Below are 26,094 nucleotides of genomic sequence, written 5' to 3' on the forward strand. Positions count from 1 at the left end.
GTCAAGTTATTTGGTTGAAAAACTATTCCCAAATTTGCCATTCTCAAAATAACTAGTTTCTGGTATTTGAGGCCTACTTGAAATCTATCCCAAAAAGGATATCTTACATTGAAGGTACTATTAGTGTCATTCAGAAAAACCTAAGACACACGCTACCGTGCAGATAGAAGTCTGATTCTGAGATTAAACCTTAACCTGTCACAGAGTGCAAAAAAAAAACAGGTCTCACATTTCTATTCAATCAAATCTGTACTGTTTTAGCTGGTCAAGTTATTTGTAGTGACCGTAAAAGCACACTTTTTTTTCTGGGTTGAAAAACTATTCCCAAATTTGCCATTCTTAAAATAACTAGTTTCTGGTGTGCCGGGGCCTAAATGTGTGACAGTGGCCTTTTCCAGTGGTGGGTGACGTGAAGCCTGATTCTCTGCTATGACATGAAGACAGATTCTGTGCTGACATAAGGCCAGATTCTCTGTTACGGGACCTCTCTCCTCTGCCTGGGTGCCTGGGCCTAAATGTGTGACAGTGGCCTGTTCCAGTGGTGGGTGACATGAAGCCTGATTCTCTGCTATGACATGAAGACAGATTCTGCGCTGACATAAGGCCAGATTCTCTGTTACGGGACCTCTCTCCTCTGCCTGGGTGCCTGGGCCTAAATGTGTGACAGTGGCCTGTTCCAGTGGTGGGTGACGTGAAGCCTGATTCTCTGCTATGACATGAAGACAGATTCTGCGCTGACATAAGGCCAGATTCTCTGTTACGGGACCGCTCTCCTCTGTCTGGGTGCCGGGGTCTAAATGTGTGACAGTGGCCTGTTCCAGTGGTGGGTGACGTGAAGCCTGATTCTCTGCTATGACATGAAGACAGATTCTGCGCTGACTTCCGGTTCCGGCGCCGCCATGTGAAGCAGCTTGGAGCAGGAGCTCCCCGAATACCAGCCACAAATCGAGACATACTGCCCGTGTGACTGCCTCCCTGAAGTAGGCAGCGGGACCGCAGGGTGCGATCACGCTGTATGGATCGCTACCTTGTGAACATGGGCAAAAAACTCAAGGGCAGAATGCTACCATCACCGACGCATGGGGACGAGAGGCCAGCCAGCATGGCGCCAAACTCAGGCGTGACGGATCTAGACGCGCTCCAGAGTCAGCCGGAGCAGATATCAGAGAGAAAGGAGACACAGATTAACAGGCCGGAATCTCTGATTAAATACATAGATTACAAGGCGCTTGCAGTGGAAGTTGCTGCTCACCTGGCGCCAGATCTGCGGGAAACCCTGGCCTCTTCAGTCACACATGTCATGCAACAGCTGCAGGATACTGTGCAACAACATGATGCCAGACTAGATGTGGCTGAATCCCGAATTCAGGTGATGGAGGACACCGCAGAATCGATCCTCCACAAACTACATAAGGTGCTCACGGAAAACAAGAGATTGTGTGAAAAAGTGGAGGACTTGGAAAATCGCTCCAGACGCAATAACTTGAGGTTGGTGGGTCTGAAAGAGGCGATCCCGGCGGGGGAGTTGCTGGCTATATGTGAGAACGAACTACCTGGAGTCCTGGGGATTTCGCGCCATTGCAAGGTGGAGCGTGCACACAGAGTGGGTCCGAACAACCGCAGTGACGACCGGCAAACAGTCAGACCCAGGCAGGTCATCATGCGGTATTTAGACTACTCAGATAAAGAAGCCATCCTCAGAGCATACAAAGCGCGTAAAGGCCCAGTCATGCTGAGAGGGGTGAAGATCTTAATCTTTGGGGACTATTCTGCGGAAGTCTCTAGGAGGAGGAAGGCTTTTTCACCGGTCTGTACGCAATTGTACAACAGAAAAGTCAAATTTGCACTGGTGTACCCAGCGTCTCTCCGAATCTACCGTCCGGATGGCTCCTCTACGTTATTTCACTCACCAGAAGAGGCCTCCAAAGCCTTGGAAAGAAGCACGTCATCGCAGAGAGAAATGCCGGGGACACCGAGCCATCGTGATCGGGACTGGGGCTTGAATGGCCAAACGGATGACCTGATGCTGATGGGACCACACGAGCAACCCACAGTGGATCGATTCGTCGCGAGCTCGAGCCAAAGTCGTGAGGCTAGATGATCGGCCTGCGGAGTATGGCGAAGCACTACATTGCCCAGGTCCAGGGGACAATCTGGACTCCAGAGCGTTTTGAGGGGTATGTGGTGGGGTCGGTCTGTCGGATGAGGGTAACCGGGGGCAGATTTGCTCCCGTAGGGATGTCTGAGATCTCAATTGATCCTTGGGGCCCCGGCTTTCCCGAATCCGAGAGGCAGACCCGCTGATTCAGTGTGCCTGGCCATTATGTAATGTTATTTTATTGTTATGTACCGGAATGGCTGCGGGTGGTGGGGTTTGGCCTTTTAGATGGTTGGGGCACACTGCACCACATTCTTAACGTTGATATACTCTGCTCTGACATAGTTAAAATTAGAAATGTGCTTTCAGTAGGTTGGTAGCTAGGGGGGCGTGGCGATCACAACATCAGGATCGTGCGCTCACACATGGGGAAAAAAGTGAAGTCACTAAATGATCAAAAATGGCCTTCAAAGCCATATTTAGGGCTTGGTATACTCAGGCTCTACACCTGTTATTGTTGTTGTTTTTGTTATATTGCAGGGATTTTGGGTAAAGTTAATTGGGTATTTAACTATTGGATGTCCGCCGCTCCCTATCTCCACATGCAAATTGACACACAGTGGGAGCCACCATGAGAATAGTATCCTGGAATGTTAAGGGGTTACGCTCCCCTCAGAAGCGTAACAAAGTAATTCGACATCTAAAAAACCTTCATGCTGACATAGCCCTCCTGCAGGAGACGCACTTATCGGACGAGGAGTATGTCAGGATGAAAAGGGCGTGGGTGGGTACTGTGGTTGGCTCCGCTGCAGTTAATCGAAAAGCGGGAGTGATGATGTTGATACACAAGAATTTGTCTTCTACTGTTCTAGAACATTCGTGTGACGATGAGGGGAGATGGTGTGTAGCGAGGATCTCACTGGGATCAGATGAATTCACGATATACAATGTTTATGCCCCTAATGGAGACAATAGGCCATTTTTAGCTAAATTAGCCGGGATTGTTGCCAAAAATGGGTCATCCAACAAAGTGGTGGGGGGAGATTTCAATGCTGTGCACTCCTCAAGGGAGGACAGGAAATCCTCACGGAAGCACGAGGAACGCCTGTCTGTAGCTGAGGGGGGATTGGTAAAATTTATGGATGACACAGCACTAGTAGACTCCTGGCGGCTTTCAAACCCAGATAGCAGAGAGTATACTTTCTACTCCAACCCCCACGACTCATGGTCGAGAATCGACTATCTTCTTACCTCTAGTGGTCTAACAAATAGGATCTTAAGAACTGAGATACATGACTTGATTATATCAGATCATGCCCCCATCTCTTTAAATTTAGCAGAAAGACAGCCCAGGGGTACAGACATCATTTGGCGCTTCCCAACATTCTTATATCAAGATGAGAATTTTGCGGATCTATTACGGGGATGGTATTGGGAATACAAAGGGGATAATAGTTTGCACCAAGACTCACCATCCATCTACTGGGATGCAGCTAAAGCGGTGTTAAGAGGTCGCATAATGGCTTATACGCAGGGACTCAAGAGGAAAGTGGTTCAAGAATTAACAAAGCATAGCCAGGCTCTTCGTTCGGCTTATACAGAGCACGTGATTAGGCCATCAGAACAATCTATGAAACAATGGAAGGTAGCCAGGGAAAACTATGAATTGTGGTACGAGAGAAGGGCAAAGATAGATATGTCAACTTCCACGGCCAAATTTTTTAGGGAAGGTAATAAGTCAGGTAGACTCTTAGCGTCATTAGTGAAAAATGCTAGGCGACAACATCACATCACGTCCATAGCAGACCCTCGGGGCGAGGTTCACAAAAAGCCAGAGAAGATTGTTACCGTTTTACGTGACTTTTATGCTAAGTTGTATGAAGACCCGGGCCCAATAGACTCAATGTCCGAGTTCTTTCTGAAATGTACCACCCTCCCAGCACCGTCGCAGGCCCAGCTTGAGGCTTTAAATTCGCCAATCACGGATTCGGAGGTCTTGAAGGCAATCAAAAACTCGAAATTGCACAAGGCACCGGGACCTGATGGGTACTCCATAGAATTTTATAAGATGTTGGCGGGAGAAATAGTGGAGCCTCTTACTAGGGTTTTTAATGGTGTTCTCACGGGCTCTCCCCTGTCATCCTCAGATAATGTGGCTTATATTAAGTTAATTCCCAAGCCAGGGAGGGAGGAGTTGCTACCCTCGTCGTACCGTCCCATCTCACTTATCAATGTCGACCTAAAGATAGCAGCGAAAATAATGGCGGATAGACTTTCCTTGATAATGCCTGACCTAGTATCCCCATCCCAGTCGGGATTTATCAAAAATAGAGCAGCAGTCTCAAATATCCGCAAAGTCCTCACTGTACTCGACGCAGTGAAAGGGAATCTTGATAGATCTGTAATGCCTTCACTAGTTGCATTTGATGCGGAAAAGGCATTCGATAATGTGAGATGGGACTGGTTAAATAGGGTCTTGGATGAAATGCAGATTTCCGGTCCCTTCAGAATATTTGTATCAGCACTCTATAGCGATCCCAGAGCCAGAATCTCGATACCCGGATTCCTGTCACCACCTTTGAATCTAGCCAGAGGGACGCGCCAAGGTTGTCCCCTCTCGCCACTATTATTTAATATAGCCCTGGAGCCGTTAATTAGGCTACTAGAGGAGGGAAATATTTTTCAGGGTATAAAGGTAGGGAAAACTGAGGTGAGGACTTCGCTATTTGCTGATGACCTTCTCCTTTTCCTTTCTGACCCGTTGGCTGACTTAGAGAAGGTAGTGCGACTGTTGAACTCATTTGGTCCGGTTTCAGGTTTCAAAATAAACCTAGATAAATGTATGTTACTCACATTGAGAACTTCCTCACCAAAGCCCAATCTGCCAGAGTCATGTAATCAAATAGTAGTAGCGGAGACCTATATCAAATATCTAGGCATTAAAATAGGGCGAACTTCAGAATCACTCTATGCTCTAAACTACATTCCCCTATTTAAAGCAATAAAAAAAGATCTTGACAGGTGGAAAAATCTCCCTTTGTCCCTAACCGGCAGAGGACATCTTATCAAGATGATCTGCTTTCCGAAACTCCTATATCCTATGCAAACACTGCCATTGCTCTTGACACACTCTGATGTTAGAAGTATCCAATCCATGTTTACATCTTTCTTATGGTCAGGGAAAAAACCTAGGGTGGCCCTATCTAAGTTAATGTTGCCCAGGTATCAAGGGGGCTTGAACATCCCAAATATACAGCTCTACAATCTGGCCTGCTTGTTCAGGCATTGCCTGGACTGGACGGGTAACACTCACTTTTACTCCAACCCTAGTCTGGAACAGCAACTGGCGGGTGATTGGCCACTGATAAATTTACTACACACCAGGAGACAGGTACTTTCACCCCAGTTAAAACACTCTCTGATTCTACGAGACACTATGGTTACTTGGAAGGAGGTACGTAAACTAGCCAAGAGACCATTCCTGGCTTCCAGAGATCTGGAGTTGTGGAGGCACCCCGAATTCCCACTGGGAACACAAAACAAAATGTTTAAAACATGGAGATCTAGAGGAATACGCACATTTTTAGACGTGCTTCACATATCTGAGAAAAGATATATGACGTTCCCAGAATTATGTGACAAGTATGGTCTCGATGGCTCCCAGTTTCTTGCCTATCAACAACTAATACACTTTTGCAGGCAGAGATTGATTGACGTTTCCAGTGAATGCATAAACCAATCCCTGGCATTTTCTATGATGCGAAGCGGTGCTAGATATTCTATCTCTCATATATACCTTGTCATTAGAGAAGCAGTAGATAAGAAGATTGTGGCCGGCCTCTTCAAAAAATGGGGGAGAAAATTAAAGGTGTCGTTACCAGTAGAGGAAGTCTTGACGGGGTGGTTAAGAGTTTGTAAGGCGGTGCCTTGTGAAAAATGGAAGGAGTCACATTTCAGACTCATGCACTCAGCGATTTATGCATTCAATGTAGTAAGAAGGAGCCCAAAAGAAGGTTATTTAACAAAGTGTCCGAAATGTGATGCAGAGCAGGCAGATTTGATGCATTGTATGTGGGAATGTACTTCTGTTCAGTCCTTCTGGAGGTTGGTGGCTGGTTGGATTAAGGATACATGGGGGGAATCGTTAGCTCACAGTCCCAGCACACTACTTTTCCACATCTTTGAAGGTAACGCTAAACCCAGGTTGATTGTTGATGTAGCCCTGTTGGTATCTCTCCGTGGCCTTTTAAATTGCTGGCTCAAACCCAGCACTCCTCAAATTAGTGAACTGATTTCTCAAATGTCACACTTCATGTATATAGACAAACTCGACACGGAGCATCAAAAAGAGAAAAAAACAAAGGGATTCTTCCGTAAATGGCAAATTTTTATTGAAAAACATCTCCCACGGAGAGATATCACGACACTAATGGCATCTTTTAGATATACGGAGTGGTACTCAAAGGCAGTGTTGACTGGGAGCATTGGAAGGTTAACAGGTGGCACCCGGGAGTCGGGCCCGGTGTTATAAACCACATATATAAACCCCGAATGAGTCAGTTTGACATAATGTATAAAGGGGGATTGGGATCAAGTACGGACATCCTTTAGGGTGGGGTGGGAGGGAGAGGGGGGGAAGTTATTGTTGTGTTTCTTTTGCTTAAATAAAAGCTTGCATGTACTCTGTTTTATCTGCATGTGCTCAACAATATTCATACTACTGGGACATGTATGCAATATGCCTATTATCATTGTAATGTATGATATCTCATCTTTTTGCTTGCAAATGTGTGACATGCAGTAAAAATGTCATGTAGAAAGATTTACTATAATTAAAATAAAATAAAAATATGTTCAAAAAAAAGACAGATTCTGCGCTGACATAAGGCCAGATTCTCTGTTACGGGACCGCTCTCCTCTGTCTGGGTGCCGGGGCCTAAATGTGTGACAGTGGCCTGTTCCAGTGGTGGGTGACGTGAAGCCTGATTCTCTGCTATGACATGAAGACTGATTCTGTGCTGACATGAAGCCAGATTCTCTGCTATGACATGAAGACTGATTCTGTGCTGACATAAAGCCAGATTCTTTGCTATGGCATGAAGAGACTGATTCTCTGCTGACGTGAAGCCAGATTCTCTGCTATGGGACCTCTGTCCAATTGATATTGGGTCATTTTTATTTCTTTTTATTTTTATTTTAATTCATTTCCCTATCCACATTTGTTTGCAGGGGATTTACCTACATGTTGCTGCCTTTTGCAGCCCTCTAGCTCTTTCCTGGGCTGTTTTACAGCCTTTTTAGTGCCCAAAAGTTCGGGTCCCCATTGACTTCAATGGGGTTCGGGTTCGGGACGAAGTTCGGGTCGGGTTCGGATCCCGAACCCGAACATTTCGGGGAAGTTCGGCCGAACTTCTCGAACCCGAACATCCAGGTGTTCGCTCAACTCTAGTAGTAACCCCTCTGGGGTACTACATGGTGTTGATTAGGATAGAGACATTGCACCTTGTATAAACGACAGCTGGATGTACTGTAACTCACCCTTTGCACTCAGTAAAGAAAGACGTTTGATGTTCTCTTATGTCTGACTGATTCCTTCACATCACCTATTTACTGCACCGAACCCCAGGGAGTGACAGGCTGAGGGAATACACCGTGACACAACTTCTCATTAGGGCACTACCACTCCCATCCTCTGCACCACCTCCCTAGGGGCGCGCTGCAGAATCAGAATGGATAAAATGCCTCAAATCTCACAGAAAAAGAAGCATCCTGCCCTATCTTGCCATAGTTTCCACGCTGGAAACAGCACTAAAACCAGGGTAGGAGACCACACACTGGTCGGCCTCACTGAATGGGGCTAATCAGAGTGCAGAAGCCGCAGCAGAAACCCCAGGCTCAGCCCCGGCTTTCTGCTACAGGCTCCACAGGAAAAATAATCAGATTTTTTTTGACAAACATTTTGCCTGTGTTAACTTACCCAAAGAGGAGTAGTTCTCGCAGTAACATTATGAAACTGGCTGTTCGGCTGCACAGGGGCCCAGTGCGGGAGGGGGGCCCTTTCTTACCGGTTGCAGGGCAGCAGAAGGGATGATGAGCGCTTCCATTGTACCAGTTTCATAGGTACAAAGCTGCTGACAGATGCTGTTTAAAAGGGTTGTGTGCAGCGATGGTCATGCTTGCACACTAAAAGTGCCGGCCTATAATGTGATGAAAAATGAATCTAGCCAGCAAAAAAGGCAATATGGACAATCACAATACATTAGCAAGTGCCTTGTATTAACTTCACATGAGGCATCCCCTTTAAATATTACAAAATGTCTCCAAACTGAAACTTCACTGAAATTTGGAGAAAACGAAATTAGAAAAGAGGAACAAGGGTAGGAGTAAATAAAACAAGATTCAATCAATATGCTCTAGCATTATAGGCAATCACTTTGATGACATTACTGCTGGTTCTGTGAGATCAGTGCAGCGGGACATGATTGTTGCTCTTTGCAAAAGCACCTAAACCTTTTTGCTTCTGAGAGGTAATTTCCATAAAAACATGGTGTCTGTCAGAGGTCCCCAGAAATCCCTACCAGCTAATGAAGATAGACAGATAGATAATAGATAGATATTAAAGATAGATAGATAGTGTAAGAAGGTACAAGGAATCATTGTGGATGATAGGTACGTGTCACCGAGGTTCCTGGCCTCGGTGGAGTAAGAGACAGTTTTCATGTGTCAGCAGCAGTTCTATTCAGTATGGCTGTAAATAGCTCATCTGGGACGGCTCTTACTGGGAGTAGTCAAAGTGCTGGGTGGGTGACTACTCCCCACGTTCCAGGCCGGGTTTTGTCAGGCCTATAAAAAACAGCCAGCAGTGTCAGGTGTGGGGAATTATCTCTCTCTCTGACATTGGAGCTCTGGCAATCTCTTTTTCTGGGATCTGAGCCTTATGCAGGGCTGGAGGCCTGAATCTGGGAGGACTGCTCTGTTCTGAGCTATGCCAGTTGGGTGTGGATTAACACCCAGGACAAAAGGTTACTGTTTTGTTTTTGAGCTATCTGGGTGTGAACTAACACCAATACTGCAAATGAACTGTCGTACTGTGTACTTGCAACAAGTGTGAATACAAGTGTGAATAAACAGTGAAGTTTTTGAGTTATAAACTGGTCTTTGCCTCTATACTGCATCCACTTGTCCTGACTACCAGAGCAAGTCCGCACAATAGATAGATAGATATAAAAAATATTGATATGAGATAGAGAGAAGATAGATAGATATGAGAGGGATAGATAGATAGATAGATAGATAGATAGATATGAGAAATATTGATGATAGATAGAACAGATTTAGGACTCTTTCACACGAGCAGATGCCGTGCGTGTAATCCGCTGCGTGAGAGAGAGCCAAGCCCCGTTCCGGACAGCAGAGACACGGAGCAGTAACACGATTGATAATGCTCCGTGCCTCTCTGTGACCTTTTTACTACAAAATCACAGTGAGATAAAGGTGTCACTGGGATTTTGTAGTAAAAAGGTCACAGAGAGGCACAGAGCATTATCAATCATGTTACTGCTCTGTGTCTCTGCTGTCCGGAGCGGGGCTTGGCTCTCTCTCACGCAGTGGATTACCCACACGGCATCAGCTCGTGTGAAAGAGCCCTTATAGATCTACAACAGTTCATACCTTTCCAGCACATGGGACAGGCAAAGGGTTGCAAAAGTATTCATAACCTTGTGAAGTTATTTTCTTATTTAAGCTTGGCATAGTTCTGGATTTGCAACCACAGTTATTTCTTTATTAGTCACCACAATGTTTTTTTTTTTAACCACAGAATATTCCATCCCGTAATAATATACCATACACGTGTTATCACAGGGGTGAATATAGGATACGAAGACGATGAAGCCGAAGAGAAGCGAACCAATAGAAGCACTGATACTGCTGGCGTTCACTAGCATTGCACGAGTCTGTAAGTTCGCCAAAGGTTTCAGTGTATGAATCCGCGTCTGCTGATTGTTCCACCCCGCCGCCATATATTACTCTTTCCCGTCCTAGCCACATCAATACAAAACCTCTGCACAAACCTCTGCTGACTCAGATACTGACAAGCTGAAATAACATCTGATAGAAATGACTCATGAAATACCACCATTACTTTATACGACACACGGTCACATATCAATGATAATTAAAAGTCGCTTATATCATGTCTTAAAGGGGTTTTCCAGTTTGCATCAACATCCTTTAAAATAATGATTTTGTAATGTATTTCTTTAGCTCCCATTCTGGGCTGTGGTCACATGACCATGTCCATGGAGCTCTTTCTGATTTCCTGTGATGTTATGTCTATGGGCGGGGCCATGATAGGGGAGTGTCTATGTAACTAGCTGGGTGGGAGGAGCTATAAACTAGCTGGGTATTGTTAGGGGGCGAGGCTAGAGCTGTGGCAGAGAAAGGAGAAATGCATCATGGGTTTGGTGGGAGACAGGAACAGGAAGTGGTACCTACAGGATTGCCTTACTGTCACGGTGGGGAGTGGGGGAAACCCCCCACCGTGCGGTGTCAAAGGGTAAAAGGGGATCAGCCTGGCCAAAAGGAGTAATAAGGGAGCAGGTCACCTCCTACAGCGTCCCTAATCCTCTCCCTGACTCCTCACTGTATGAGCGGACCCCGATGGTAGGAAGACTCATACTCAGGATTCCTAGAGACCCTAAGTCGCCCTGGTAATCCCTCAACAAGGAGCAGGGAAGAGACGACCTGTTCATCCCAGTAATGGAGGAACAGGAGTCTCTATCTGAGGCCAGGCTGCAAGGAGAGGGGAACACATACAGCATATGGAGATGGCAGTTAAGCGAAACCCATAACACACTTACCTGCCACAGACACACCGACTGGAACCCGTGCACTAGTGCTGCAGTCCACACCAACATTAAAGGACACAGCACACACCACAAACCACACAGGAACCCAGGACACCCGTAGCTGCAATAAACATGAGACAGGGGAATGTCTAGCAAACATGCTGGACACCAAACACCACCAGACATGTAACACCAAACTAGACATACAAACACCCTGAACATAACCCACTCCATACAAATAGGGACAGGAAGGGAAGGAGACACCGAGATGACATTGATGACCACAAGGGTGGCCCTCATTGGACAGATGGAACACCCTGGACTGGAGCAGAGTTCCAGCACCAATCACAGCTGAAGTACAACTGACTCCAGCCAGGAAACCACAGAAGATATAAGCCAAGTGGCCACACCCAGTCAGGGAGTTAACCCTTACAGCACCAGACAGAGGGAGGCTACAACTTAAAGGGGAAGTGCACACACAAGCATACCAAACACATAACCACCGGCAACAGCATGCGTGGCAACCATGTCACGGCAATCACCCAGAAAGCCGAGATGCTGCCACCGCATGCTCACACAGCAACACGTTGCCGCAGACAACCGCAAGTGTGGCAACAGTGTCACAGCGCAAACCAAAGGCCGTGACACTGACATGGTGAAAACGGGTCTGGAGAGTCCAAATTGGGAGAAAAAAAACACGAGGAACATGAGGTAAGTAACTACATGAGCAAATCTGTTAAAGACCACAGTAATCCTGGAAAACCCCTTTAAATTCCTTTTAAATGGACTGATAATCTGGCCAGTTATCCGGGATGAGCGATTGCTTGTCCCCATGCAGCTTCATCTCCGCTTACGAACTCTGCTAAGCGTTTGGTTCGTTCTCAATAATTGCCTGAAACATTAGTTAAAAGTCAGAATATTATTCATCAATTTTGTGAGTTTTTTTTGTCAATTGTGTGTTATTTGATATACATAATGTCAATATATATATATATTCTCTGAACTATTATAACCTACTTTTATTTATTACTGTATTTAAATATTTTACTAATTTTAGAGTGTTCAATTTTAGCATGTTTACTTAAATTCTATATATCACAACTAATAAATATTGTTATACCAATCATCCGTGTGGAACCAAATAGTGGTGTGCCCTACTACTTTTTACATCTCTTCAAAGGGGTTGTCTCACGTCAGCAAATAGCATTTATTATGTAGAGAAAGCTAAAGGGATTATCCAATTCTAAAAATGACCCCCCCCCCCAATGCCCGGGCCCCTCCTATAGATCATACTTAGGCTACTTTCACACTAGCGTTCGGGTGTCCGCTCGTGCGCTCCGTTTGAAGGGGCTCACGAGCGGCCCCGAACGCATCCGTCTGGCCCCAATGCATTCTCAGTGGAGGCGGATCCGCTGAGAATGCATCCGCCTGCCAGCGCTCAGCCTCCGCTCCGCTCAGTGAGCGGACACCTGAACGCTGCTTGCGTTCGGGTGTCCGCCTGGCCGTGCGGAGGCGAACGGATCCGTCCAGACTTACAATGTAAGTCAATGGGGACGGATCCGCTTGAAGATGACACTATATGGCTCAATCTTCAAGCGGATCCGTTCCCCATTGACTTTCAATGTAAAGTCTGAACGGATCCGCTCAGACAACTTTCATACTTAGAAAATTTTCTAAGTTTTAATGCAGACGGATCCGTTCTGAACGGATGCGAACGTCTGCATTATCGGAGCGGATCCGTCTGATGAAACATCAGACGGATCCGCTCCGAACGCTAGTGTGAAAGTAGCCTTACCCCGCTCCTCGGCACCTGTGTCTCTCCGGATCCCTGCACAGCTGTTGTTGCATCTCCCCATCACGCAGTATAATGACCCCCAGTGCCCCCATAATGACCCTCAGTGCCCTCATACAGTATAATGACCCCCAGTGCCCTCATACAGTATAATGACCCCCAGTGCCCTCATACAGTATAATGACCCCCAGTGCCCTCATACAGTATAATGACCCCCAGTGCCCTCATACACTATAATGACCCCCAGTGCCCTCATACACTATAATGACCCCCAGTGCCCTCATACAGTATAATGACCCCCAGTGCCCTCATACACTATAATGACCCCCAGTGCCCTCATACACTATAATGACCCCCAGTGCCCTAATACACTATAATGACCCCCAGTGCCCTCATACAGTATAATGACCCCCAGTGCCCTCATACAGTATAATGACCCCCAGTGCCCTCATACAGTATAATGACCCCCAGTGCCCTAATACAGTATAATGACCCCCAGTGCCCTAATACAGTATAATGACCCCCAGTGCCCTAATACAGTATAATGACCCCCAGTGCCCTCATACAGTATAATGACCCCCAGTGCCCTCATACAGTATAATGACCCCCACTTCCTATCCAGGTACGTCCATATCCACACACATAACCTGCACCTGTACGGGCCAAGACTTCATATTGGTATCTTTCTTTATGCTTTAGCCCTGTGCTGCCAAGATCTCCTATGTTACGTAGACTTCATCGACACGCTGACGTGTGAATATCGCAAGGATAAAGATCTGAACAGCAGCGTTTCCCACTCGCTGAGTGCTAACTGGTAAGAACATAAAGATCCGCCCTGGTAATGGGGATAGAAGATGTCTATTCCCTCACATGACGTCAATGTCTTATACTGAAATACGTCAGCTGCGGGCCAGTCATAGACATTTCTCACCTCCGATCCTGGCGGCCCTCTGTACCGGTAATGCTCCAGCTGCAAGACGATTTCTGTTCTGTACACGCGGCACCTGCTACTTGTCTAGAAAACCACAAAAGATCAGAGCATTTTCCTCACAATAGAAAAAAAATAATTACCCAGTGACGATCATCGCTCTTAAAATGTCTGTTTCTTAGTAGAATCTCTTCCTGAGCAAGTTTGCTGACAAACAATATTAAAGGGGCTGTCCCAAGAAAAATAGTCAACATTTTCCAAAGCAGCACCCGGATCTGAATACTTTTGTAATTGCATGTAATACAAAATTTAGTATAGCCAGTTAGTTATTCAATAAAGTGTGTTTGTACCATGCCACCTGCTGCTTTTTCTATTCCTCGCTTCTCTGTCCACCTCACTGAGGTGGTCGCACATGCTCAGTTCCATCTTTCAACTGCAATAAATCTAGCAGAGAAATTGGAGCAATGAATGGGGAGATCTCTGGATCCATGTGAGGTACAGGGCTGGTTCTAGCTTTGTTAGAAAGAGATTGTCATGTCCTATATGATACGATTTTCATTTTTTTAATCATGGGATAACCCCTTTAACTTATCAATATGGAAGAAGTAGGGGTGCAGCTATAGGGGATACAGAGGTAGCAGCCGCACCTAGGCCCCTCTGCGGTATAAGAAGAATTGTAAATGCCACATAGCATTATACACATTAGGTGGGCCCTGTATTGGGGGGTATTATTTGTCATATGGCAGTATTATTTATTAGTAGTATTCCTATTTGGGGATTGAATGGCAGCATTGTCTTAGCCACATATTACTGTTATGGGAGCCACCTATGTTAGCATAATTTGGATGCTGTGTGGTGGTATTATTTAAGCATTGCATGGCGGTATTACTTTATAAATTCAGCTTTTGTAAAGCTGTCTAAAAATGAGACAGCAAGGAGGCAGTACTTTGTTGTAATGACCGTTACAGTACCTGGTCTATCATACCCGCATACTGTACCGCTTTTAAAGAACCAGTCCTTTACGTACCGTAAAATATTGCTTACCTTATGTTCTCCACAAATCACATGCCATATTTCTAGCCAGTACTGACATTTAGAAGGATGCACCAAAGCCGATGTTACCACGGCCAGTTTAAGGACACCCATGATATGGACTAGATCCCATCTTCGCTGTCCCTTATGCGCACACCTGTTACCCGGCCTTACTTCAATATCCTAACACTATGGGCCATTATCAATATTTGACAATCTGATTAATGGGGTTTTGCAGCACTTATTTATCTGATGACCTATCCCCTGGATAGGTCATCCGTATCTGATCGGTGGGGGTACGACCCTGGGGACCCCTGACAATCAGCTGTTTAAGAAGGTTATGGTGCTCCTGTGAGATCACAGCTTAGCCTAGACCAGTGACGTTGCGTTCATCAGTCTTGTGGCCTAGGCGCGGCTCAGCCCCATTGAAGTGATACCAAGCACAGCTGCTAAACAATGTACAGTCGTGGCCAAAAGTTTTGAGAATGACACAAATATTAGTTTTCACAAAGTTTGCTGCTAAACTGCTTTTAGATCTTTGTTTCAGTTGTTTCTGTGATGTAGTGAAATATAATTACACGCACTTCATACGTTTCAAAGGCTTTTATCGACAATTACATGACATTTATGTAAAGAGTCAGTATTTGCAGTGTTGGCCCTTCTTTTTCAGGACCTCTGCAATTCGACTGGGCATGCTCTCAATCAACTTCTGGGCAAATTCCTGACTGATAGCAACCCATTCTTTCATAATCACTTCTTGGAGTTTGTCAGAATTAGTGGGTTTTTGTTTGTCCACCCGCCTCTTGAGGATTGACCACAAGTTCTCAATGGGATTGAGATCTGGGGAGTTTCCAGGCCATGGACCCAAAATGTCAATGTTTTGGTCCCCGAGCCACTTGGTTATCACTTTTGCCTTATGGCACGGTGCTCCATCGTGCTGGAAAATGCATTGTTCTTCACCAAACTGTTGTTGGATTGTTGGAAGAAGTTGCTGTTGGAGGGTGTTTTGGTACCATTCTTTATTCATGCCTGTGTTTTTGGGCAAAATTGTGAGTGAGCCCACTCCCTTGGATGAGAAGCAACCCCACACATGAATGGTCTCAGGATGCTTTACTGTTGGCATGACAGGACTGATGGTAGCGCTCACCTTTTCCTCTCCGGACAAGCCTTTTTCCAGATGCCCCAAACAATCGGAAAGAGGCTTCATCTGAGAATATGACTTTGCCCCAGTCCTCAGCAGTCCATTCACCATACTTTCTGCAGAAGATCAATCTGTCCCTGATGTTTTTTTTGGAGAGAAGTGGCTTCTTTGCTGCCCTTCTTGACACCAGGCCATCTTCCAAAAGTCTTCACTGTGCGTGCAGATACGCTCACACCTGCCTGCTGCCATTCCTGAGCAAGCTCTGCACTGGTGGCACTCCGATCCTGCAGCTGAATCCTCTTTAGGAGACGATCCTGGCGCTTGCTGGACTTTCTTGAACGCCCTGAAGCCTTCTTAACAAGAATTAAAACTCTTTCCTTGAAGTTCTTGATGATCCTATAACTTGTTGATTGAGGTGCAATCTTAGTAGCCACAATATCCTTGCCTGTGAAGCCATTTTTATGCAACACAATGATGGCTGCACGCGTTTCTTTGCAGGTCACCATGGTTAACAATGGAAGAACAATGATTTCAAGCATCACTCTCCTTTTAACATGTCAAGTCTGCCATTTTAACCCAATCAGCCTGACATAATGATCTCCAGCCTTGTGCTCGTCAACATTCTCACCTGAGTTAACAAAACGATTACTGAAATGATCTCAGCAGGTCCTTTAATGACAGCAATGAAATGCAGTGGAAAGGTTTTTTTCGGATTAAGTTAATTTTCATGGCAAAGAAGGACTATGCAATTCATCTGATCACTCTTCATAACATTCTGGAGTATATGCAAATTGCTATTATAAAAACTTAAGCAACAACTTTTCCAATTTCCAATATTTATGTAATTCTCAAAACTTTTGGCCACGACTGTAGAGCTGGGTAACCTTTGAGAAGGCCGCGGCACTCACAGGGGTGCCAGTGCCTTCTCAAACAGCTGATAGGCTGGGCTCCTGGGTGTCGGACCTCACCGATCATATACCAAGGATCTATCCAGAGGATAGGTCGAAAAAACCCTTTAAAGCCAGTGCATTATAAAGGTAATCCAGGATTATAAAGACATGGCCGCTTTCTTCCAGAAACAGCGCCACACTATTCCAGAGGTTGTAAGTGGTGTTGCAGTTCAGCCCCATTCACTCCAATGGAGCAAGCATCATTGCAATATCAGACACAATGTCTGGAGAGGTATGAAACTGTGTTTGGAAGAAAGCAGCCGTGATTTTCTAAACCAGGGATCAGCAACCTTGGGAACTCCAGCTGCTGTGAAACTACAACTCCCAGCATGCACACTTACTCATCTGTTCTTGTAACTCCCATAGAAGTGAAAGGAATATTCTGGGATTTGTAGTTTTAGAACAGCTGGAGTGCTGGAGGTTGCTGATCCCTGCTCTAAACTTATAACATTGCAACTATGGACTTCCAGGAGATTATCTAGAGTTATTCATGAATATATCAACATTTGTTTCTTCAAAGGACCTTTGAAGAGTGGAATGATACATGTCTTCTGGATGAGTGCGAGAAGAACCATAAGTACATTTGCACTATTGATATGGAAGACTTCACCGTAGATGGCATGTGCATCGTTACCATAATAACCAAAAACAATGGACGATACCATTCCAAACAGATCTGCCAACCTTTCAACATAGGTAACAAATGTAAGTTATGCCGGTGCTTCTAATTATGGATGGCGGGAATGTCTGGGGTTAGAAAAAAGGGGGCATATATTTTATTTCCAGAAGGCTGTGTCTGGTATTGCAGCTAATCCCCATTCACTTGAATGGAAATGAGATGCCATACCAGGCATAGTCTATAGTCAAAAATGACAATGTTTCTGGAAAAAGTGGACCTTTTTCGACAATCCCTTTAAGTAGAGTGTGTAGACAGCACATCATGAAATCTTCTCCTTTTCAACAGTCAAGCCAGTGCCACCGTTCAATCTCACAGTGTCTCTTTCTGAAAATTATAATATTTCATGGAACACTTTGTACGATAACCATGACACGAGAGGTGGAGAACTAGCCTACGAGCTGAGCTACAAGAAGGATGGAGAGTCATGGCTGGTAAGAACATTTACCCCTTCTGAAGTCAATGGGATGTTGAATTCTGGTAACAGATTAACCCATACACCTTTATGGTTTGCTAGAACCAAAAGACTATCCAGGTCCTTGAAGATGAAAAACACGTGGTCCTCTTGAGGTCATCTTTTCAAGCTGGTGAACAATATGTAGCCAGGATCCGAACTCAACCTAAAATCTATCTATCAGATATATATCAAGGACACTGGAGTGATTGGAGCACATCCATTATGTGGAGGACCCCAGCTAATGGTATGAAGATGTCACCTCATGTTTTAAATCGAATTTATGTAGGTCATGAAAAAAACATCATATCGTTGGAAGCATGAAGCTGGTAGGGCAGAGAGGAGGTCTGTCTTGGAGACATTCTCCAGGTTGAATGTTTCTTGGTATTATTTGGTGTATATGTAAATCTGCCACTAAATAAAATGTCAGACCCAACTTCTGACTAGTGTTGGGCTCGAATATTCGAATAGCGAATATTAATCGCGAATATTGGCACTTCGAGAATTTGCGAATATTTAGAATATAGTGATATATATATTCGTAATTTCGAATATTCTAGATTTTTTTTTCATCAGCAACCTCCCTTCTTGCTTGTGGGCCAATGAGAAGGCTGCAATGTCTTTGTCTGAGCTTCGCAACATCCCTAGCAACCAATAGGAAAGTTGCCTACCCCTTACTATATAAGAACCTCCCCAGCAGCCATTTTCTACAGTTTTTTGCAGTTCTGAGAGAGACAGCAGTGTCATTGCTGTGCTCTGTGCTTTCCACACTACAGTAGATAGTTAGTTAGCTTATATATATAATACAGATAGTTAGTGGGAGATAATCAGTGTAGGTTAGATAGTGATATAGTGTAGCTGATAGGTTCCAGTGCAGGGTGTTAGGTAGTGTGATAGGAATTACTGTTTCTCTGCTGTCCATACATACATGCTACAGACATAGTGCTGTGATGTCACAACTGTTCACAACAATACTTAGTGCACCAATCAGTAATATGTGGTCAGACCTGCTAAAATGTGAAGTTGCATGTATTGCGCCAAAATATTTGCATCATTAGTGCCAATTTTGCAATCGCAAATATATTGGAGCACTCTATCTGCATATAAAGCTATTGTAATGTTCTGCCGTGCCAACAATTTTCTTTAGTCTCAGGAAACTTCTAGCAGCTTGAAAAACGTAGCAACAGTGACCCATGCCTGTGCGCATTACGGGAATATTACATTGACGATTTTTCACGATCAAGAAAATAATCTTGAATTCGCAAATATATGACGAATAGTCTACCAAATATTTGCAAAATATCGCAAATTTGAATATTGCCCCTGCCGCTCATCACTACTTCTGACTTGCCTTTGACTCTGGTACTTCCATAAGAAGCCTCTGAAGACCAGTGGGGTATGGTTGCTTACCAAGTTATTCCACTGGACCTTCCTCTTACAACCAGTGTTATATAACATGTCTCTAGCTGGTCAGATACCATATATTTAAGATTTAGGCTGTGTTCTGCTGACTGTAGACACCTTCTTGTGACCCCAAAGAACATGAGAGAAGAATGAAGGACCTGTGGAAAAGTCAGTCTGCCAAGATCTTTTTTGTTTGTTGTCCAGTACATTGGTTGCCTTACCATACCAAGATGGTCAAGACAAATGACACATTTGTACAGGCCTTTACTGTACCTCCATATGCCTCTAATTTTATACAGAGCAATATGGAGATTTGTGCCATGCTCCATCAAAAGAAAGTCTCACCTCTTCTGACATGTCTGTTTAGTCACTACTTGTATTCTCCATGTAATAACAATTCTGGAGCATCTTTTCTTAGAACTTAAGTGTCTGGTTTGCACCAAATTTATCAAATGTCACTCAATGTTTGATACATTGGGTACATCTTTGAGTCTAACACTTCTGTCTTGATATATCTGTAAAGAATAAATCAAGGCAACTGGACTTACTGTAGATTTCTTGAAAACGTTTCACTCGTTCTTCCAATTCTGAGTGACTGTACAAGAATTCTCTGGGAATAAATATGTAACTGAATCAACATCTGGTAATTATACCCAGCATGGGGTCAGAGGTCATTATACCCAGCATGGGGTCAAAGGTGTTGATTCCATTATCCTAATTGGAGTCAGTAGGTGATAATGACCTCCCAGAAAATGGTGTCAAGACAGCATTGTATGTGGCAGACAATAGATGTCTAACCCCCCCGCCTCTATTTAAGCTTGAATAGAGGCGGGGGGTTTAGACATCTATTCTCTGCCACATACAATGCTGTCTTGACACCTTTTTCTGGGAGGTCATTATCATCTATTGACTCCAATTAGGATAATGGAATCAACACCTTTGACCCCATGCTGGGTATAATGACCTCTGACCCCATGCTGGGTATAATTACCAAATGTTAATTCAGTTACATATTTATTCCCAGAGAATTCTTGTACAGTCACTCAGAATTGAGAAAGCTCATTGGAAGAACGAGTGAAACGTTTTCAAGAAATCTACAGTAAGTCCAGTTGCCTTAATTTATTCTTTACAGATATACCATGACCTGGATAAATGAGAACCTTCACAGACTTCTGTCTTGATTTTTCTCTACTTTCTACAGGACCCCATACACAGATTACGCCAATTTTTGTAACTTATTAAAAAGTTGCCATTGATAAATCTGGCTTAAATCACCTCGACAGGCTAGCCACGTCCACTCTCCCACTCGCTTTTCAAAACTGAAATTAGTAAAATGAGTGTAAAAATGCAAAATGTCACAAGATTGTGTGCGACTAATAATACAATTCTTGGAAGAATAACAGAGGAGAAACACAAGGCAAAGTCCTAAGAAGAGACACTCCTAAATTGTTATTTTAGGAGGAATACAACATTTACTAAATTCGGCATATCAGGGGATGTGACACTTCCTCTTTAAGTACAGGTTCTAGGAAAGGACATTCTCGAAACTACTGATATTATAATTTTCATCTCATTCATTTTCAGATCAAACAGTCAAGATGCAAATTGGGATGATTTCAGGGATGATAGCTATTTTGGCCTTCTTGGGCATTTTAATGACATGCTTCCGATATTCACCACTGTAAGTCCATGTTGTTTTGTTTGTACTGATATCTATACATGTACAACCCGTGGAGAGGGGAGCCTTAGATTGACCCCATGTCTATTTGACATAGGATGGTGAACCTCTTCATTTCTCTGAAGGTGCCTCAATGGTAGCTAACAAGGGAGGGGTAAGCTGGTGGAGGGTCCACGGAGCTCATCTCTACTACAAAGGATAGGTAGAAATGAGAATGCACCATGACCTGGAATGGGAATGCCTCCAAATGAAGGAACCTATTTTGAATATAGCTTTGGTGTTCCTCTCTCCTTCCACACCCTAGGATAAAGCAAAATATATCTAATTTTCTTGACGTGTTCATCTGGTTGAGAAGTGTTTGGAGGGTAAATTTCCAGCTAAAGCAACCTTCCAATTATCCAGAACATGATGGTCTTTCTAATCAAGAATGATCTGTCTAAATAACTTACATGGATGGTTTCAGGGGTGTTAACTATGGAAGGTGAAATGGTAGCAGTCACTGATCGGCCCCTGATGCCCAATGGCCACAAAACAGTTACTGTTTAAATGACATGTGATATCTTGGGGGGCTCTTTTTATAGACCATGGCCCATGATTTTCAAGCTACTCTTCTAAGTTTCAAGAGGCAATAATACAGTCGTGTTTTAGGGTCCATCTTATGTCTGCAACTTGCAGACTCCCCATGGTTCCACTGAACCAAACAGAGAAGATAAGGTTCTTTGGTGGTCTAAGTTTGAGGGAAATGTGGGAGCATTCAAGAGTTCAGGGGGTCAGTCACAATATGGACACCACTCTGACCATATTTCAGCTGTTCTAAGGGTACGGCCACACGGAGCACCAAGCCACAAAATCATGCTGTCATTGGCTGCCACAGGTAGGTTTGACTTGGCCATCGGCCAGCTGCGCCATCTGGCCGTACCGCTAGACTGACATATCATTCATAAAATAAGCATGACACTTTCATGTTCATTACACAGATCTCATGTTTCTTTTCTTGTCCTCAGCATATGGAAGAAGGTGTGGGTGTTGGTCCCTGACCCCGAGCCCTTTTTTAAGCCCCTCTACAAAGGGCATCAAGGAGATTTCAAGGTAACACAAAATCTATAAAGCTGCTACTGCTATTAGTCATAATTCGTATTACGACCCTGTTACCTCTCTGAAGGGTGTTACAAGACCCGTGGGAGTTGTGGAGATAGGTGGGAACGTACAGCTGCCCCGAGTGATGGTGGAAATTACAGTTCTCTCATCTTTGTAGTAAATGTCACGGCTCTGCATGAAACTAGTTAAGATACATGTGATTTAGGGGAAAATATAGTTTTACTTCCTTATTTGTTGCATTAAGCGTGCTGCACGGCTGCTTAGATTGCCATCATCAGAAGGGTGAAGCATGTTGGTGCTTTTTCGATTCTCACATGGCAGATTTGCTGCAGATTTTTACCTGCAGATTTGAGCAAGTTTTACAAATCTCATCCACATGCTGCAGACATTTCCCACACACAGAAACGAGCATGCTGTGGAGTTTCTCGGGGAAAAAAACCCTGCTGAATACAGACATACAACATACTAAATACAAGCTGATATGGACCCGTAGCCTAGGGACTCCACCGTGTAGCATACCTGTCCAGCGCCCCCATAGGGCCTTTTTCAGATGGCACAAATATATATATTTTTTAAATACAGCATTTTTACTGGCATTTTTATTTGGAGTAAAAACACTGCATTCATAGGTTAGGGAGAGTCCACATCACCATTTCAGGCATATTGCCTGGTAGGGTTGACTGCATGCAGTACTTTTTTTCCTTCTAAAAAAAACAGATCTCAGACGGAAATGGCTCTGATGAACAGGATCCGTGTTTTTACAGGATCCTGTTTTTTTCTTTCTTTCTGTACTTTTGACGGGTCAGAAGAACGGAAAATAAAACATATGTGTTTTCCAATAGGAAATTATAAAACGCCCTGCACAAACATTGCATTTTTTGGTTGTAGCATTTTAAAGGGGTTCTACAAGTCCCACCAGGTCTCATATAACACCCCTGTAGAATAAAGTTTGTAATATACTTACCACTCTGAAGTTGCATGGATCAGCCTCCTGAGAACCTGATAATGTGACGCTCCTCTTCTCAAAATCCAGCATCCACTTATGCAATGTTGTGTTGTAAGGGTATTTTTAGGTATTGATTTGTTCTGTCCCCTTTAATATTCTATATAATAATATTCCTTGTAATGTACTGGGTTCGAGACATGCGTGCTGCACACTGGACATCTTTGGGAGGAGGGGCTGAAAGGGTATAAACTTGACTGCACACAGACAGGTAACGGGCACTCCATTGAGAGATTTCATTCAGTTAGGATGTATGTATATGGTTAAAATACTATTTTCTTTCTTGTATCATCATGGGGTGTCGGCCATGGCATTAATATTTATTCTGTATGTGATTTGTCTGTATTACCTTATATTTAATCATACTTGGTAAATATATTTATTCACTTAGCCTGCGTAAGCTTATTCATTCTCAAATCTTTTGAATTCACGTTAAGGGCTCATGCACACGACTGTTGTTTTAGTCCACATCCGAGGCGCATTATTTGTGTCTTGGATGTGGTCCCATTTACTTCAATGGGGCCACAAAAGATGCGGACAGCATCACGCGTGCTATCCTCATCCATTGCTCTGTTCGGCAGCCCTGCAAAAAAAATGTCCTATTCTTGTTCATTTTGTGGACAGCAATAGGCATTGCTATCATAGGGCGGGACGTTCCTTTCCACAAAATGCAGAATACACACGGCTGGTATCCATGTTTTGTGGATTCACAATTTGTGGACCGCAAAACACAGTAAGTTTGTGTACATGAGCCCTAAAACACCTTTACCAGGTTTTCGGCCTGGGCTATGGATGGGACGTCACTTCTGCTGTGACGTAGGCCCGAACAATTCATCTACTTGGTGCATGCGCAAACTCGGGAGAAGAATAGTTCTGGCCCCGTCCACAACAGAAATGACATCCCACCAATAGTCCAGGCTGGAAACCTGGTAGAGGATGTGACATCAGTGGAAGCAGGATTTTGAGAAGGTAAGTACATTACAAACTTTATTTATAGGGTTGTTATATGTGATTAAGATGGCTTTGTGAGACCTGGTGGACTTGAAGAACCCCTTTAAAATGCCACTACAAAAAAATGCTGTGTTTTTGTTGGGCATTTTATAATTTCCAATTTGCCAACATGTAAACATATGACTGCAGCGTTTTTTACTCCTAATAAAAATGGCATAAAAAATGTGTTTTTGAAAAAACTAAACAAAAACAAAACAGTGCCATCTGAGTAAGGCTCTATTGGGGTGATGTGTCATTTCCAGGAATGCTGTATGGTGGAATCCTTAGGTTACGGGTCCTTATCAGCTTGTATTTAGTATATTTAAATTCGGAATGTTAAGTCTATTACAAACATTTTCCTACATGTAAGTTCTGTATAATTAAGGTGACTTTGTGGGATCGGACAGTTCCAATGTGTTTTTTCTTTACTTTTTGTCCCTTGGTGTTTTTTTTTTATATTGTAGTATGCTCTTAGAATGGCATTTTTTCAACCATTTTCCCACAGACTTCCCTATAGGAAAAATAAAGTCTGAAAAAAAGCCACCCCCAAAAAAAAATAAAAAACATAAAGGAGAACTTTATGATCCATATTACGTGCTCACCACCCAAATCCCAGTCTTTCCTTAGTTCAGTGTGCTCAGCCATCAGCCCTATGCACGTTGAATGGATCGTCAGGGCGCATGTTTGACCACTGCTCGATTGAAGTGATCGGTTGGGCCACAACCAACAGACTATTATTGCCTATCCTGTGGAGAGATGATAAATGTTCTTTACGAGACAATCCCTTTAATGACTGCAGTTGCTTTGCCTGTAAATGATTAGAACTCGGCTTCCTGCTATTTCCTGTCATTACCGAGATAAATGACCCAAGGTAGATCTGAAACCAGGCAGGTCTCAGATTTGCGTATGTCGTGTACAGAGGCCTAGCTTCTACATCCTGGGTGCATGCTATACCTGGGCCCTTCCTCTAACCACCAATGGCTTCCTGTATCTGATACTGACACGATATCCAGGATCTGTGAATGATGACATTACTGTGAAGTACTGCATCACCTTCCTGCCTCCTTCTGAGACGGGTTGGACCTTGGTGGTGAGACCTGACTGTGATGGCTACTTCTGGAACCTGTCTAGCGATGCCACTAGATGAAGAGGGGCACAAATCGATAGCCCCTCATAGGGATGAGACCCCTTTGTACCACATTGCAACCAAGAATTGGGAGTGACCTGTATTTTAGAAGCACTACGAGGGCGCATGGCTTGGCAACGTAGGGGCCATCGTGTCTATGTCTCAGCGGGCTACAGGAAGCTACCCTGAATGCAGGGATATTACCAGAGGTCAGAAGCGACCAAGAAATCTGGTAGTGTGAAATGATGTGGTTGGTGCCTGTGTGGCATGTGCCCAGTCTTTATGTCCTGCATAAGTGGTGCATGTGCACATATGTCCACAAGTGGCACACATGTTCCATATTTTGTAGGTGTAAGAGCTGCATGTGTTGCATATGACCCTTGTGTACTGGGTGTGTGTGGCATGTGAACATTTTTTTTTTTTTTTTTTTTAGTTTTATCATATTTTTCTAGAATAGATTATCCCTTAGTGTGGTTTTGTTAAGATTGAAGGAAGCAGAGCCCACACATTATTCCACAGGGACCGTTTGCTAGGCATCTGCCCCTGACTAACTATAATATTTAAAATGCACCTGTCAGCAGGATCAACTTTATACCGCCTGGAAGGGTTGATTTTGCTGATTAAAATGATACCTGTCTGTTTACATGAAAAAATTGTAAATGTGCACTTTTATTATTGTACTTTTTCTTCAATAAAAAGACAATTATACAAAAAAAAAAAGATACCCGTCTTGTGAAAATCAGTTGCAGCTTTCCCGAGAAAATAGACTTTTATTCCTCGTGTAAATGAGGATTTATTGTTGCTTCTCCTACTATGCTGTGCGGTTTATAGCTTTTAGTTTCAGTTGCGGATTGCTGGTGTGTGGCTCTCGGGGG

At 44.0% G+C, this 26,094-nt stretch overlaps 1 protein-coding gene across 3 annotated transcripts in view; it reads left to right on the top strand.

Annotated features, from left to right (window-relative positions):
• IL21R (interleukin 21 receptor) overlaps positions 1-26,094 on the top strand; it is a 54,310-nt gene that overhangs the window by 12,757 nt on the left and 15,459 nt on the right. For all 3 annotated transcript variants that reach the window (XM_040440669.1, XM_040440667.1, XM_040440668.1), the window contains 7 exons: positions 9,963-10,055; positions 13,439-13,553; positions 17,311-17,495; positions 17,755-17,900; positions 17,984-18,167; positions 20,909-21,005; positions 22,007-22,091. In XM_040440669.1, the coding sequence (XP_040296603.1) occupies positions 9,986-10,055; positions 13,439-13,553; positions 17,311-17,495; positions 17,755-17,900; positions 17,984-18,167; positions 20,909-21,005; positions 22,007-22,091 (882 nt within the window). In that variant the 5' untranslated portion in view covers positions 9,963-9,985. The remainder of the gene's footprint in view (positions 1-9,962; positions 10,056-13,438; positions 13,554-17,310; positions 17,496-17,754; positions 17,901-17,983; positions 18,168-20,908; positions 21,006-22,006; positions 22,092-26,094) is intronic.

This window comes from Bufo bufo, chromosome 7 (genome assembly GCF_905171765.1).
Source record: "Bufo bufo chromosome 7, aBufBuf1.1, whole genome shotgun sequence".
Taxonomy (NCBI): domain Eukaryota; kingdom Metazoa; phylum Chordata; class Amphibia; order Anura; family Bufonidae; genus Bufo; species Bufo bufo.